This window comes from Nuphar pumila, chromosome 5, assembly GCF_984573655.1.
Source record: "Nuphar pumila chromosome 5, dmNupPumi1.hap1.1, whole genome shotgun sequence".
Lineage (NCBI taxonomy): Eukaryota > Viridiplantae > Streptophyta > Magnoliopsida > Nymphaeales > Nymphaeaceae > Nuphar > Nuphar pumila.
In genome coordinates, this window is record NC_143253.1 from 1,914,737 (window position 1) to 1,931,695 (window position 16,959).

Genomic DNA, 16,959 nt, shown 5'->3' on the forward strand with positions numbered 1-16,959 from the left:
ATTGTAGCATTTGAAGTGGTGAATAAAGAGTTAAAAAGTCATAGAAATGATTTTTGGGGCATTTGAAGAATCAAATAGATATATATGATGATGATAAGCGCAAGGTTAAATAACATTTAACAATTATCTCAGATAGGCACGAAGGGCTTATGTATGTTGCCCTTCATACATGGCATAATTGTCATTATGAATATTGCATGAAGAACCTGACTAAGAAATTTTTAAAAAAATTTGGTGCACCACTTAGTGCATACTGGTAGAGTTCTGCCAAAGCACCCATGAGACGACAATGTTATTTTTATATTTCAAAGATTTATGAGCAAAGTGAAAAACATACAATTATATTGCTAACAAGGTAAAACTGATACACTGAGCTAACAGTCATTTTTCTGCTAGAAGGTATGAGTGCTTAACCTCTAATATAGTGGAGTGCTTTATTTCATAGATTCTCTCCATATATGACATTGCCTTGATCCCACTTATTGAGAAGCTTCATTTAATGTTGATGAAACTTTATGAGAAGAGAAGGACTAACGGGGAGAAGATGATTGGCATTGTGGTGCATGATGTTATTATAAAGATTAAAGAGTGTCGAATAGAAACAAAAAAGCTACGCATGGTAGTAGTGTATTGCCTCTACCATTGTTACAAAGCCCATGATCAGAAGCACGACTATTGTGTTGATCTTGAGAGTACAAAATACTCTTGTGAAGAGTGGCAGGTTAGCGGGATTCCTTGCGATTGTGTCACCACACACATTTTGTATGAGGGCAATCTTTAAGATGATTACTGCAATAAGTTCTATACAGTTGAATTGTATTGAAAAAAATATGGTACTCATCAATTTCATTCGATGGTAGAAAATGTCCCACATATTAATTACTCTTCTGACCTTTATTCTTGTTTTGCCACTAGTGCTAATTAAGAAACCAGGGCGACCTAAAGTGAAGAGACAAAGAATGAAACACAAGGAGGTGATGTCATACAAGTGCAATGTATGTCATAAACTTGGCCACAAAAGGCAAAAACATGATTAGGAAGTACGGTGTGAGTATTTAGTGTATTTTGAAAGTAGTTTATGACATGCTTCTTTGTAGTTTACATAATATTTTTTTTAATATTGTGCTTCTTTTGTTCAAGTACTCATTTGGTATAATGTGGTCTTGTAGGTTCTTTTTTTTCAATATGGATTGATTACGATATTTACTCATAATGGTCGGACACTGTTGTGCAAGACATTTCTAAGCAATCAAACTGGTAATTACTTTTGTACATGTTTGATAACTCATTTTATACATGTTTGTTCACTTGGTATATGAATGTTACAGGTATGATTATGGAAATATGTCTTTTGTATATAAATACTTAGGATTAAGTAAACCAAAAAATGAGGGTTGAGCTTGTGACAATGAAAGCTGATGAAGAGTCTAAGCCGAAGGATGCACTTGCACTTGTGGATGAAAGCTAATGAAGGTGATCATTGCACTTGTAGCAATGAAAGCTAATGATGAGTCTTATCATGTATATGCATTTGTTTATGAATGAATTGTATATATAACAAGGAACGAAGTTATTTGATTCTTGTTTTTTGAGAAGAATAAATTGTATATATAACAGTAAATGAAGTTATTTGATTTTTGTTTTTTTAGTAGAATAAATTGTTTATATAATAGATGATTGATTTATTTATGTGTTATGTATGTAACAGGTAATTGATTTGTTTATGAGAATGAATTTTGTATATAACAGAGAATGAAGTTTGATTTTGTTTTTTGTTTGATATGTGTTGTTTATGTAGGAAGTGATTGATTTGTTTATAAGAATCAATTGAGTATAATGTGCATATAATAGAGAATGAACATGAGTTTCATAAGGTATATGTGAATTTTGCAATTGGTGATTTTTCGCATCAAGAAGGAATTTTGCAAGGTACATGCAAATTTCAATTTATTCTTTTTAAATCAGAATAGAATTTTGCAACGTACATTCAAATTTTCATTCATTCTTTTTAAATTAGAAAAAAAATTGCAAGATACGTGCAGAAATTTGCGAAAGTCTGATATTGCAAAATTTCTTATTAACATCGCACCAATATTGTGAATTTCCTTTTTTTTGCATAATTTCTTATTCTCCATCACCATTCACAAGAGATTCGCCAAAAAAATCATTTCAGGGGGGCCGAAATTCAGGGTTTGTAAAAATAGAGCATTTAGCTTAAAAAACAAGGTTGAGAAATGAAGCGTCGTTCTTTCACAAAATGAAGTCGATCATACATTATATTCATTCCATTCTTTCACAAAAATAAATATTTTCATACATTACATTCATTCTATTTTTTCACAAAGCGAAGTCGCTCATACATTGTATTTATTCTATTTTTTTACAAGATTTTTGATGGAGAGAAAACAAATTATGTACAAAGATACCTCCATCTCTTGGGCCTCAAGAATGTTATATATCACCACATTTTTTATGGAGAGAAAACACTACTCTTTGTTGTTCTCTTGATTTTTCCTATCTCACCTATACAATATGATTGAATGATACTATATGATACGTCGACCTGTGTCAATGGAGAGAAAACACATCTATCCAGCTATCACAGTTCATTAGAGCGGAGGCCTCCATCATCGCTCATGTTCTCTGTGATGAGAATGGATTGAAGATTTCATTTCCAATGCTATCCATACCATAAGATGCCCTTTCTGAAAAAACTCTCTCTCAATTTTTCGTTGATGAAGCACCATTGATCTCCTCTCCGTTGATGCTTGACCCTGAAAAAATGACCCTAATTTTTCATTGGCTGAAGATCACAAAAACCTAGTTTCTGTGAAACCCTAGCTTTGCTTTTATACTTTGCTCATACAAAATTTTGCAAGAATTTTTTTTTTACAATACTTTATGTGATACTCGTATGCAATTTCACAATTATCGAACTTCAGCAAATTTTATGATTTTCGTAGGTAATCTCGTAAAACTTTTCATGAGTTCCGAAATTTGTTTGAAATTTTACAATCTTTTTTTCAAAAATCATAACCTCAAATGTGATTTTGTTGATGAGTTTTGTGGGTGTAATATTTTAGCGTTATGACATGTGAAAATAAAAAATTGAACTTACGAGAGGTAAAAATGTCAAGAAAAGATTGAAAACCTACGATATTTTTCATTCATCAGATTCGATAATTTATAGACCATTTTTTAAAACACATCATTTTTTTATACAAAACCATTTTTTGATATTATTATGTAAACTTTGCAATGTCTAAAAGAAATGTGCAGACCTCCTTTTAAGTTGGAGTTTGTGATACCCGATGAGCGGAACGATATTTCACACGAACTTCATGAGTTTCACACATGCAAATGGTGAAAAAGTCCTAACAAAATTGGCTAGAACAGATTTTAGCAAATTGTGGAGTTTTTAAGAACACATCTTACAGTATGATCATTTGCCGCATGGTTTATTTCATCTGAAAACAGATAGAGTTGAGGTCTATACCTCATCAAACCAAATTGACTGGACCATCATTCTTAGAACAATACCAGCACAAGTGTTAGGATCATAATTTGTATTAGTACCAGTTATCAGTGGATGATAGATCAATTAATTGAGGCGCCTTATGTTGTTAAGGTGAATTCTCCTTTAAAGACCCAAGAGATGGTAATGAGCTGGATGAGTCACGTTACATTAGGATGAATGAAGCCTAGCTCATGCTCAGGCTCAAGATCAAGCTCGAGTGAGCGAACTGAGCTTGAACTCGCTGTTTAAATAGAAAAATGGTTTTTTTCTCAAAAATGTGACGAGCCTGATAACCTGGCTTGGAAGTAATACACATAACAAGCTCTTGAAGCCTCTGCAATTACGAAAATACAGTTTATCTTTTCATAGAGGTGCATGGTGTGTAATATTACAAACCTTGTTACCGGAACAAAATCAGCATATATATAAAAAAGGTAAAAATAAAAAGAATAAAACTGAAAATGCAGTTATACAAATATAAAAATATAAGATTATTTCAATTGAACTTGTTTCACAATCAAAATCATGCTATTTCCTAAGATATGTGATATTTTAAAAGAATACCAAAATTTTGGGAAGCATACTGGTTTTAAAAAAAATCACAATAAAATCTCAATATTTTCAAAATATCACTGATATTGATCACATTAACGTATCTTCATAGATTCACAAATCACAAGCCCTTTTCATCGATAGAGCTTAAGTAAAAACTATGAGATAGTAGAAAAGAAACATGCATAGTCTGAACCAAGGACCTATTTAACCTCTCCCAAATGCCTTACCAACCTCCAAGATTGCATCCAATCTTTCTGTATAAAGCCTAGGTGACACCCCCTTATCTTAGTTGAAGCATAAAGGCAAAAGCAGACTTCCGATTTTCCTTAGCTTAGGAAGCACAAGAAGAAATCCCCCGTAGAACTTCCTAGACCAAGGGCTCCATAAATATTTGTAAACTTCTCATAGATGTAAGATCCTCCAATATAATTTCATCATTTTGTTTCAACAGTTCTTATCTAAAAGTGAAACCAGACTATAGCAGTTCCTTTTTTCTTGGATAATGATGTAAATTTTCATGCATGTAATTTTCTTTTCCATTGTCTTGTAGTTTCCTGTTCATCCCCCAAATTAGATAATCAAATGATAGCAACTAACTGAATAAAGAAGGATCGGTTACAAAGGACAGGTGTGAATGGGGAGAGAGCACATAGTTGAACAACAAACTGTAATAGAGACCATCAAGGGTCAGCATGCCCAGCAATTTCATCATCGCTCGATTCTAGGTCATTTTCGACGCTCAACTCATCATCATCACTACTTTCTTCAATAACTTTGGTAATGTGCTCTCTTTTTGCATATAGCTCGCAGTACTCTGTCATCACCCGCAAGACAAAAGAAGTGATCAGTCAGCAGTTCAAACAGTATACTAGCAATGATGAAAAGGTGAAAATGTAGAAAAGCAACTATACAAACTAAAACTATTTGATCTCAAAATGTTGGCAATACAACCTAGCTAGGCAAAGCTAAAGTAACAGGCAATGAGAATCTGGTTCATATGTACCATGCTCTCTTAATATTGTATCTTTTCTCTTTTTCCTTTTTTTTTTGAGCAGCCAAGATGGGGAATGCCCCTCTGGGATTCAAAACCAAGAAATTTTGTCAGGATAGTGCAATACAAACCATCCATCTATCTCATTCAACCACATAGTATAGCATCTTGACATCTTCAAATGCATTTCTAACCAAAACCCAACCTTGTGTATTCAAATTTGACAGAGAAGAAAATGAAAATCCGGATGTAGAACAAAGAGGAAGTAGAATGTAAAATATGAACAGCAGGCACATCTGTAAGAAATTACACCCAAAGAATAACTTAGAAATATGGAACAATGAAAGAGAAAGAGAGGTGAAGAAACATGGACTGCTCTGAGGAGCAAATAATCTTTAGGACAGAACCATATAACGAAAAGAATATGTTCAGCATGTGTATGCAATCGTGATACTGTAAAGCACCATCAATTTCCACCAATGTGAGATGACACTTGAAATACAATAAAAACAGATCTATCACGCATCAGTCTTGTCTCATCCTCGTGATAGCATTGAATCATGTTGGATCCTCTGTAAGTTAGGTTTAGTTTAGAGGATCTAACTAAGCTTGGCCATGCTTATTGTATACAAACCTGACTGAGTATAACACCTGCACATGGATCCTATTTTATGGGACAGACTGCGAACCCCCTACTTGCAGCTCTACTCCATTCATAAAATTATTATGATAACTGGTGCTGCTGCTTTGCTTTTGCAATAGCCAATACAATGAGATATAGGTCCGCCTATATATCTATGGGTGCTGGGTGATTTTCAAAGGCCACCTTTCCAAAGACAATCTGCAAAGGATTGAGTAAATGAAAATGCTACTAACAACAAATATGACTCCATTCACAACCATTTGGTAAAGGTAAGTTCTACAGCGGTATCTATCTTGCACATCAATTATCTTGGAAGGCTCAGTGAGGTAGCAGCAGTGACTCTACATATCACTGCAGATTCAGAAAGAAAAGGACAGAAACGTGTAATGAAATGGTGGTCTTCAACAAATGCACAAATAACTCACAAACAAGTGTCTATTGGAGACACTACAAGCATGACCCTTGAAAGGGTATAAAAGGAAGAACACTTGAAAAATAAATAACACTTTATTCATGAACAAAATGCTTAAGAAGCATAGTTATATACATTGAAGGGGTTCACCCCTATATATACAAAAAAGAGGAAGAGAGAGGAGAGCTCATTTTGAGCTCTCCAAAAGAGACGTTGGACTGTAGTCCAACATCTCTTATTATAGCTGTTGGACTACAGTCCAACAACATTTATTATAGCTGTTGGACTACAGTCCAACAGCTATTTGCACAGTCAAGTTCCTTGACTGGATCAAATATCTAGTTTCTATTGAACTAGATGCTAAAAAAGAAAATAAAGGAAAATAGAAAAAGAAAATAATAATAAAAATATAATAATATTAAATATTATATATATATATATATATATTACAGTTTACATTTTAACACTCCCCCTCAAACTTACGGTACAATGAGCGAAAGTTTGTCTAAGAGGAAGTGAAATCTGGGAACAGCGAGAGGCTTGGTGAAGAAGTCTGCTAATTGATATTATGATGTAACATATGGAAGATCAATGGTTCCATGTAAGTATTTCTCTCTGACATAGTGACAGTCCATCTCAATGTGTTTAGTGCGCTCATGGAATGTCCGGTTGCTTGCAATGTAGATCGCACTTTTATTGTCACAGCACATCTTTGAAGCTTGCGTTGCTTTAGCTCCCATATCCGCTAGCAATCGTCTGAGCCAAACAACCTTCATAGTGGTGGTTGCCATGGCTCTGTATTCAGCTTCGGTGGAGAAAAGAGAGACTTTCTGCTGCTTCTTGCACCTCTACGAAATTAAGGTTTCACCTAGGAACACACAAAAACCAGTAGTTGAATGTCTATTATTGGGATCACCTCCCCAGTCAGCATCAGTATATGCAATTAAATTTAATGAAGATGAAGCAGACAAGAAGAGTCCTCGTGAAAGAGAGGATTTTAAGTATCTAATAATACGCAAAATTGCTCCCATATACACGGAGGTGGGAGCATGCTGAAACTGACTGGCTGTATGAACCGCATGAGTTATATCTGGCCTAGTAATGGAAAGATAAGAAATAACTCCAACAAGCTGTCTATAAGGAGTAAGATCATCAAGAAGTTCTCTATCATCAATTTTCATTTTAACATTGACAACTTCTGGAGTGTCTACTTTCTTATCATCTGTAATTCCAGATCTGGAAACGATATCAAGAGCAAATTTAGATTGAGATATCAAATACCCCCGAGGGGAATAAGCAACTTCAATGCCTAAAAAATATCTTAATAAACCTAAGTCAGTCATTTCAAAGTGAGTTTTAAGAAGAGATTTTATATTTGCAACTCCCTGTTTGTCGCCTCCGGTGATGATCATATCGTCCACATAGAGAAGAAGAAGAATGATGCCTGCATCAGATTTCTTAACAAACAAAGCAGTGTCAGTTAAATAAGGTTGAAAACCAATATCAAGCATAACATGACTAAATCGGCCATACCAGACTTTTGGAGCCTGTTTAAGACCATAAAGAGCTTTTTCTAGACGAAGAGCTTTACCCTTAGGGATACTAATACCAGGTGAGGCTTCCATATATACTTCTTCAACGAGATTCTCATTCAGGAAAACATTTTTGACATCTAATTGAAAGATAGGCCATGTTCTAATGGAGGCCAAGGCTATTAAAGTTCTAACAGTGGTCATACGTGCCACAGGAGCAAATGTTTCTTCATAATCGATGTCATACTCTTGGGCATATCCTTTTGCTACTAAACGGGCCTTATATCTTTCCAGGGTCCCATCACTTTTGGTTTTGACTTTGTATACCTACCTACAGCCTATAGGTTTCTTACCTGGAGGGATATCTTGGATCGTCCAAGTATTGGCCTTTTCTAGTGCATCCAATTCTATTTTCATGGCTTCTATCCATTCTATATGATTTTTGGCTTGAGAATAGGATGACGGTTCAACATATGATTATATTAATGTAATGGCGGCCCTATACGTGGGTGAAAAGGATTTATAAGACACAAATTTTTCTGGAGGTCTAGAGATTCTAGACGTTCTTCTAGGTGAGACTTCAAGGTATTTTTGTAATGCACAAGGAAGATTTTTCTCTATACGTCTTGAATATTGTAGACTAACATCCCTATGGATTTGCTCTTCATTATCATCATTTTCAACAACAATAGGACTTTGATCATTGTCAAGGTCACATCCAACATCACATTCATTGGATTTTGAAGTTGGATCAATTAAAAACGAGTATTCAGTGGCATCCTTGGATTTTTCAAATTCAAAGAAGCTTTCTTTTTCCAAAAAAGATACATTTCTTGACACATATAATTTGTCATTTTGAAAATCGAAACACCTGTAGCCTTTTTTATTATCAGCATATCCTAAAAAGGCACATGGGATTGCACGAGGAGAGAGTTTGTCATTTTTGTTGGTGAAAACAAAACATTTGCATCCAAAAACTCTTAATCTATAATAATCTGGAGTTAAATTAACAAGCTTTTCTATTGGAGTTATATTCTTTAATGAGGAAGATGACATCCTATTAATGAGGTAGGTGGCAGTTAGGACCGCTTTAGCCCAAAAACTTTTTGGAACTTGATTTGTAATTAGCAATGTCCTAGTAGTTTCCATAATGTGCCGATGTTTGCGTTCGGCTAGGCCATTCTGTTGTGGAGTGTGTGAACATGATCTTTGATGTGTAATACCATATAAATTGAGATAATCTTTAAATTCGTTGGACATAAACTCTCCCCCTGAATCAGTGCGAAAAACGAAAATATCATTTTGAAACTTATTTTTAACCATTTTATGAAATATTTGGAAGTTAGCAAAGACATCAGATTTATGTTTAAAAAAATAAATCCAAGTATGTCTAGAAAAGTCATCAACAAAAATGACATAATATGTATAACCACCTTTGGAAATAACTGGTGCAAAGAAATGGTAATCTTTTCATTTTGCCAAGAATGCAGTCTTTACAAGAAAAATTTTCAGAATTACAAAATTTTTCCAAACTTGGAAAATATTGAATTTTAGACATATGAGGATGGCCAAGTCTTTTGTGCCATAAATCCAATTCTAATTTCTGAATATTATAACAAAATGGATTCTTGGGTAATTCCAAAAAGTCCATATAATAGAGTCATTCTCTATGGCCTTCCCCAATCAGCTTCTCTGACTGGCGATCCTGTACCCAATAAGCATGAGAAAAGAAGGATATATTACATCCATAATCAGATATTTGCAAGACAAATAAGAGATTCAAATTAAGTTTAGGGATATATCTAACTTCTGGGATAATTTTTTTTTTGGATTTTTGAAGATTTTCAAAACATCCTATTCCTTTTACTTCAAGAGATGTGCCATCGGCTGTAAAAACCTTCGACACACTTGAGTTATTTTTAAGACATTCGGATAGACTATTAACATTTGGGGTCATGTGAAAAGAAGCACCAGAATCTAAAAGCCAAGGAAAGTTACCTGGACCGGAGAAAGATGCAACTGCCGCTCCAGTTGAGGCTTCAGTTGAGGAGGATACCCCTTTGAGAAGAGGTTGAAGGATTTCCATCAGTTGAGCCATAGACACAGGTGCATCTTGATCTTTTGACTCGGATTCAACAGATGCAACTCTTTTTTCTTCTCTTCTTTTTAACTTTGGACATTGAGGCCTATAGTGCCCCGGTTCATGACAATGATGACAAATAACTTTTCTTTTATCAAAGTCGTCGTTTTGCCTTCCAAAATGAGGCGGCTTGTAAGTACGAGTATGATTCCCCGGTCTAGATACAGCTAAAACTGAGTCATCATCAACTTTTGGAGTACTTTTTCTAAGTCTATTTTCTTCCATAGTGAGCTCTTCTATAGTATCAACAATAGAAGGAATTTTTTCACGATGTAATAGGGCCGATTTTGTGGATTCAAACTCCGGCCTTAGACCATTCACAAATTGATAGAAATGTTTCATATCGAGTTGCTTTTGGCGAAGCTCAATATCTTCGGCACAATGCCATTTGGGCTCAAGAAGAGCCAACTCTTCCCAAAGTTCGGACAACTCATTATAATATTCTCGAATAGTTTTATCTTTTTGAGTCATTGTCCGAACTTTGTCTTGTAAATTGCATACATGTGCAATATCTTTAAGGGAATACATGTTTTTGAGGTATTCCCAAGCCTTATCGGCATGCTCAAACTTAGCTAGACTAGAGCATTTTTTAATGTCTATGCTATTGATGAGCCATGACATAATTTTTGCATGCCCTATCCTCCACTCTTTCCATTTCTTTTCATAAGTGGCTAACGCCTTACTCTTCTCTTCTTCCGTTAGAAGAAACTCTTTATCACCCTCTTTCTTGGTAAGAGATAGTTTAGGTTCCAAATCGGAACCATCCACTATACCCCATAAACCTTTTCCCCAAATGTGGTGCTTCATAATCGAAACCCACATTACATAGTTAGTATCATTTAGCTTCATAGGAATGATGGTGATCTTATCATTGTCATCCATCTTTTACAAGGGTAAGAGAGGAATAAATAGGAGGAGAGAGAGAGAAATAAAAAGAAAAGAAAAAGAGTAGACAAGGGAATAAGAGAGGATACAAAACCAAAAATTTTTGTAGCACAAGTTCGCCTTTCTTCAAACAAATCTTCTTGAGCCAAGAACAAGGTGATGAAACACCTTTTGTAAATGTGGCACGGAAATCGAGGCGGAAGCACTTCAAGATCTAAGGATTTCGTAGCTCTGATACCATGTAATGAAATGGTGGTCTTCAATAAATGCACAAATAACTCACAAACAAGTGTCTATTGGAGACACTACAAGCATGACCCTTGAAAGGGTATAAAAGGAAGAACACTTGAAAAATAAATAATACTTTATTCATGAACAAAATGCTTAAGAAGCATAGTTATATACATTGAAGGGGTTCACCCCTATATATACAAAAAAGTGGAAGAGAGAGGAGAGCTCATTTTGAGCTCTCCAAAAAAGACGTTGGACTGTAGTCCAACGTCTCTTATTATAGCTGTTGGACTACAGTCCAACAACATTTATTATAGCTGTTGGACTACAGTCCAACAGCTATTTGTGGATCAAATATCTAGTTTCTATTGAACTAGATGCTAAAAAAGAAAATAAAGAAAAATAGAAAAAGAAAATAATAAAAGAAAATATAATAATATTAAATAATATATATATATTACAGTTTACATTTTAACAAAAGGAACCATGTGACATTTGAGGACAAGTCAATTCTTACTGTTGTTTACCAGAAGTAGATTCAATTAAGTTATTTGATAGATCCTTGGGGGCTCACCAATTCTCAAATATCATTATTAATTGTTGATTGCCTTTCCTCTATTCTTGTGTCCTGGATGGATAAAAACAACCATGCCTCAAGCTCCCCTCTTTTTTGCATGGTTTATGACAAACTTTCAGTTTATTATATGTTGAAGCAGCACCTTTTGCCTTTCTGATATATATATATATATATATATATATATATATATATATATATATATATATATATATATATATTCAGTTTATTATATGTTGAAGCATCACTTTTTCCTTTCTGATCTTTGATGTTTTGGACATCAATGAAGGAAACAGACTTCTGAAAATAAAATAATCTGGGAAGTCTGCTGGTTGATGGATACCCACTTTGTATGGTCAATGGGCTACTTCACAAGAAACAAACCATTCAGTAAATAACTGCAGTTTGAGGACGTGTTTGCCATGCCAGACAAATCCCACCACTGGGAGAAAGCGGCCCCAGCGGTGGGTGTCCTGTGTTTGATACACACAAGACAAATATTATAGCACAGAACCAAGAGTGTCCTGCACGATGCATTATAACACATCAGCGTGGGACGAGCCAGTCGCACCCCTGCGGGTTATGGACAAACGCCGCTCATTCTGTCCAAGCGGCATTTGTCCAGTGAATCAAACACAACCTGAAGGATAATCAATGGACAATATTCATCTCTAGATTTTTTATGAGAAACATCTCTGTAATGCTTACATGGCAATTGATATATCTAAGGAGAATAAATGGTACCTTACCAAACATCAACAGCACAAAAAAGTACAAATATATGGAGCATGGGATGTCAACTGAAAACATCTGAAGAGTAAGGGAAAATAGTATAAAATAACAGATAAGTTAATTTTAACTGTATCTCATACTGTCCATCTTCAGCAGAGCATAGTCATGCTGCCATGACCTGCCATCGACATGTTTAAATGTGCACATGGTGTGGTACAATTACTGGTGAGAAGACAGCCAGAACATAAGGACATCATAGAACTTAAATTTCAGTCACTCAAAAATTATTACCCTTCACTTTCTGATCAAACTGTTGCTTATCCCGCATCATCAGTGACGCAGCATCACTATTCAATGGATCTGCAGGATTTGGGTAAAGTAATAGCTGAGGTAGGAAGGTTTCAAACACATTCAGCAAATCTGCAATATATCAGTAAAAAAGAATTATGTTATAAATGCATTTTTTCTTTCCGTATGTGACTTATTGTTGAATAACATGACAGCAAAGCCCTATTTTTCCTGGCTGTGCCATCAAGCTGAGCAATTAAATCCATTGACTGACGTGTATGAGTCAATATTGCAAAGAATCTAAGCCATACTTGGTCCCTCACCACTGTGAACTCAGATGTAAACAGTTCCCCAAACGAGGAGGGTATGCACCATGCATATCTCAGGAGGATGACACACCAACCACTTGAGATGGAAAATGTATTATTCTGTTTGGTTCTCTACCAGTGTTCTACTTGCACATACTTATGAATGTTAAATGAAAAAATCATTATCTACATAGAACTAATCTCTAGGACATAAGCATGCAAAAGAGCATGACTTAATTGGTGCAAGTGATTTGTCAGTAGGTACGGATCTTCTAGTAATGACTTTAGGTTTTACCAAACATGGGGCTCCAGGTTTGATTGATGACATCCAAGCATACAGAACCAGACCTGCCATCAAAATTCAAATGTCAGAGAATGAAAAACTGAAGAAACATAGAAATGGTATGGGATGTCTAAAATGTGGTAACTCAAACAATATTGTAAGATTCATATATTTGTGGTCATGACCAAATATCAAGATCTTATTCAAACTACAAATGACTAAGGCACGCATTCAGCAAGGATGGCAAAGAAAAATTTTCAATTGAAGGTCATGTGAAAGCAAAGCCAAACCATCGAAAGAATTAGACAAAATTGTGCTCACAGCTCATCAACATTCGGGTGAAAAATTTTGTTCACGAATCCAATTGACGGAGACTTGTATGGGTATGCCTCTGGAAGCTCCACTCTGACCTTCCAAAATCCACCTTCATAAGGACCTACAAGAATATCCAGTAAAATAAGAAGCGAATTGACATGGCCAAACAAAATATCCTTTGCATACATGGGATAATCACATTATCCGTTCAATGTCCACACATGAAACAAAAAAACATGAGCAATACACAGGTACAGGTAGGTGAGTCCGACCTGCATAATCATTTAGATGATCATCAATAAGTATGCACCAATGTGCATTCTTTACTTAGATCTTAGACCAACAAATATAACATAAGATGCAAGCATATACAACTAAATACACTAAAAAAGAAGTGTAACTACATTAAAATGATGTGAATTTACATAATATAATCCCGTTCTCTTTCGGTTTTTCTCATAAACTCTGGTGCATATTTAACTCTCAGAAATTGAAACTTGGTGGTGCTTGACAAGCATGAGTTTCTTCTTTCTTGTTACCTTTGTTTTCAGTTCAACATTCATGCAGATAGGGAACTGTTTCAAACAAAAAAAAGGAAAGGAAACTGATAGATAGGCACCGAGTTAATTACAATGTTGGTTTGAAGTTTCGAGAAAAAACTGATATGAAAATAGTGCACACTTGAATATTTCTTTGAAAATTTAGGACCCCTAGATGGAAATGATGCTAACAATCCCGAAAGACATTCATAATAACCATCCCATAACTAGGAGAATAAAGGAAAATGCTGTTGGAAATGACACTATTCCCTCTCTAGAAATACAGAACTAAAAAACAGTACCCTTAAATTGTTAAGTTGTAGTATATATATATATATAGTGTTGTAATAGGAAATACCCATTAGGAGTATCTGTCTTTTCACAGTATTGTAATAGGCTGTGCCCATTAGGGGCACAATAGTCTTTTATAATTTTTTCTTTTATTTTATAACTTAGTACTTAAGTTGTAAGCTTTAGGGAATTTAGGTAATAGGTCCATAGAGTCGTTGGGACCTCCCCAATGGCGCTATTTCTAACGATTGGGAAGGTCCCAATGGCTCTATGGTGTGTGCGTTTGTATATAAATAGGGGTGTTATCCCTTCTTGTAAATTCAATGCCTAAGCATTTATTCTCAATAATATCTATATTTTTTACTCTTTGTTTTAGCCCCTAAGTGGTTTGTGTGATTGTGTTTTGTATTGACCCAAAAGTGCTCTTGATTGTGTATGTTCTTGTATGGTCATAAGAGGCACCCACTTGTACTCTCTTTCGAGTTTCATTACATGGTATCAGAGCTTTGATGCTCTTGGATTGTAACTTGTACGTGAAGATCAAGAGGAGGCTCATGAGATCGGTGGAGCGTTGGTTCGTTGCTTCAGGAAGCGCACCATCATCTTTCTTCAACACTTTATTGCCATCTTCTTTTTATCTTCTCTCTTCTTTCCTCTTCTATTTTCTTTACTTTCATGGCCGACAAGGAAGTTGTAATTGTTGTTTCCATCGAATTTGATGTGACCAACTACAACATGTGAGCCACCGCGGTAAAAAAAATCCTAGTAGGAAAAGAATTGTAGCACTTAATTGATGGTTCTACTCTGAAACCTCAACATATTCTTACCAAGGTTGTTGTGGGAGAAGATGAAACAACTAAAGAGAAGACCCTAAAAGAAAATGAGAGAGATAAAGCTCGATCTGATTACAAAAATAATTATAAAGCATGGAAAGTAGGTCATGCTAAAGTGCTCTCTCTCTCTTCATGGGAAGCATGTCTGAGGAGCCATGTGAGAATATCTTAAAATTTGAAAGAGCAGATGAGGCTTGGACTTTTATCAAGCAAACATATACCTCAAGAGTGTGAAGATTAGAGGGGGCCGCACCAGAACCTGTTCACGCAAGAAAAAATAAGGTGGAGGGGAGAGACGTGGTTGTCGCAGTCACGAAAACCCACAATCTCAATGGGTCGTGACCTAATTCCTCTTATTATAAAGAAAGGCATTAGTATACAATGGACGGTAATGCTCTCAATGAATAAAACAAAATACAATGTACATGAATAATGGCACACGCTAAATATAACATATGGATCTGGATCCAAATGTGGACCCAGTCCATATACAACATCTTAATAGCCTCCCTCAAGTTGTGCATGGTTTTGGACCATGGACAACTTGTTCTTTAAGAAACAAAACTTGTGTTTCGTTAAATCTTTAGTGAACAAATCAGCTACTTGATTCACTGAGCGGACATACTGAGGGACAATCTCCTTATCTTCAATTTTTTGTCTGATAAAATGTTGATCGATCTCAATATGTTTAGTCTGGCTATGATGGATGGGATTGAAGGCGATCTGTATGGCACTCTGATTATCACAAAGTAAAAGAGAACATGAGATAGTTTCTCCCAACTCAGTCAACAAATGCCTAATCCATGTAACTTCTGCAGTGGTAGCAGCCATAGATCTGTATTTGGACTCAGTACTAGATCTAGCCATTGCCTTTTGTTTTCTGCTATTCGAAGACACAAGATTAGAGCCAATAAAGACGCAATAACCCAATACCGACTTCCTTTCATCAGGATCCCCTGCCCAGTTGGCATCTGTATAAGCATAAATGTCATGTCCATTCTTCTCACACAAAGATCGAATATACGAAGGTCCATCTCCAACAGTACCTTTCAAAAATCTGATGATCCTTTTAACAGCATCCATGTGACCCGTTCGTGGCTCATGCATAAACTGAGAGACTTGATTGACAGCATAAACAATGTTTGGCCTAGTAAAGGTAAGATACCGAAGCATACCTACCAGACTCCGATATCTGGTGGGGTCATGATACAGATCCCATTTTGGAGACTAAGCTTTTGATTGATCACACTAGGGGTGGCTAGCGGTTTGCAATCAGTCATTCCTGCTTTTTCCAGCAAATCTAACGTATATTTATGCTGAGTTAAAGTCAACTTCCCTCCTTTTCTATCCACCTCTACACCAAGAAAGTATCTTAAAGTGCCGAGGTCTTTCATCTTAAACCTCTTACTCAGTAAGTCCTTGACTTCTTGAATATGGCTTGGTGCATTGCCTGTGATGATGATATCATCAACATATATTAACAACAATTTAACAGTATGTGTACCTTGACAAATAAATAAAGAATAATCGAGTTGGGAATGACAAAAACCATGCTTCTGAATCTCTAACGAAAAACTCTCGAACCAAGATCCAGAAGCCTGCTTTAAGCCATAAAGTGCTCTCTTCAATTTATATACATACTCCTTAAATCACCTTTAGTATACCCCGAGGGTTGCTCCATATATACTTCTTCCTTCAAATTTCCATGCAGGAAGGCGTTTTTCACGTCTAGCTGATTGAGACTCCATCCATGGTCAACAACCAGGGAAAGAACAATTCGAATTGTTCCCATCTTGACCACTGTACTGAATATTTCATCATAATCTTGTCCATATTCTTGTGTGAACCCTTCGCTACTAGGCGAGCTTTATACCGTTCAATGCTCTCATC

At 35.6% G+C, this 16,959-nt stretch overlaps 1 protein-coding gene across 1 annotated transcript in view; it reads right to left on the reverse strand.

Moving 5' to 3' along the window:
* Positions 1-4,559: 4,559 nt before the first annotated feature.
* The window catches only part of LOC149836439 (ubiquitin-conjugating enzyme E2-23 kDa-like), a 35,987-nt gene continuing 23,587 nt past the window's right edge, over positions 4,560-16,959 (reverse strand). The window contains exons 4-7 of the mRNA XM_090006990.1: positions 13,413-13,527; positions 13,104-13,156; positions 12,504-12,632; positions 4,560-4,886 (exon numbers count right to left, since the gene is read on the reverse strand). Coding sequence (XP_089863116.1) covers positions 4,753-4,886; positions 12,504-12,632; positions 13,104-13,156; positions 13,413-13,527 — 431 coding nt within the window. The 3' untranslated portion in view covers positions 4,560-4,752. The remainder of the gene's footprint in view (positions 4,887-12,503; positions 12,633-13,103; positions 13,157-13,412; positions 13,528-16,959) is intronic.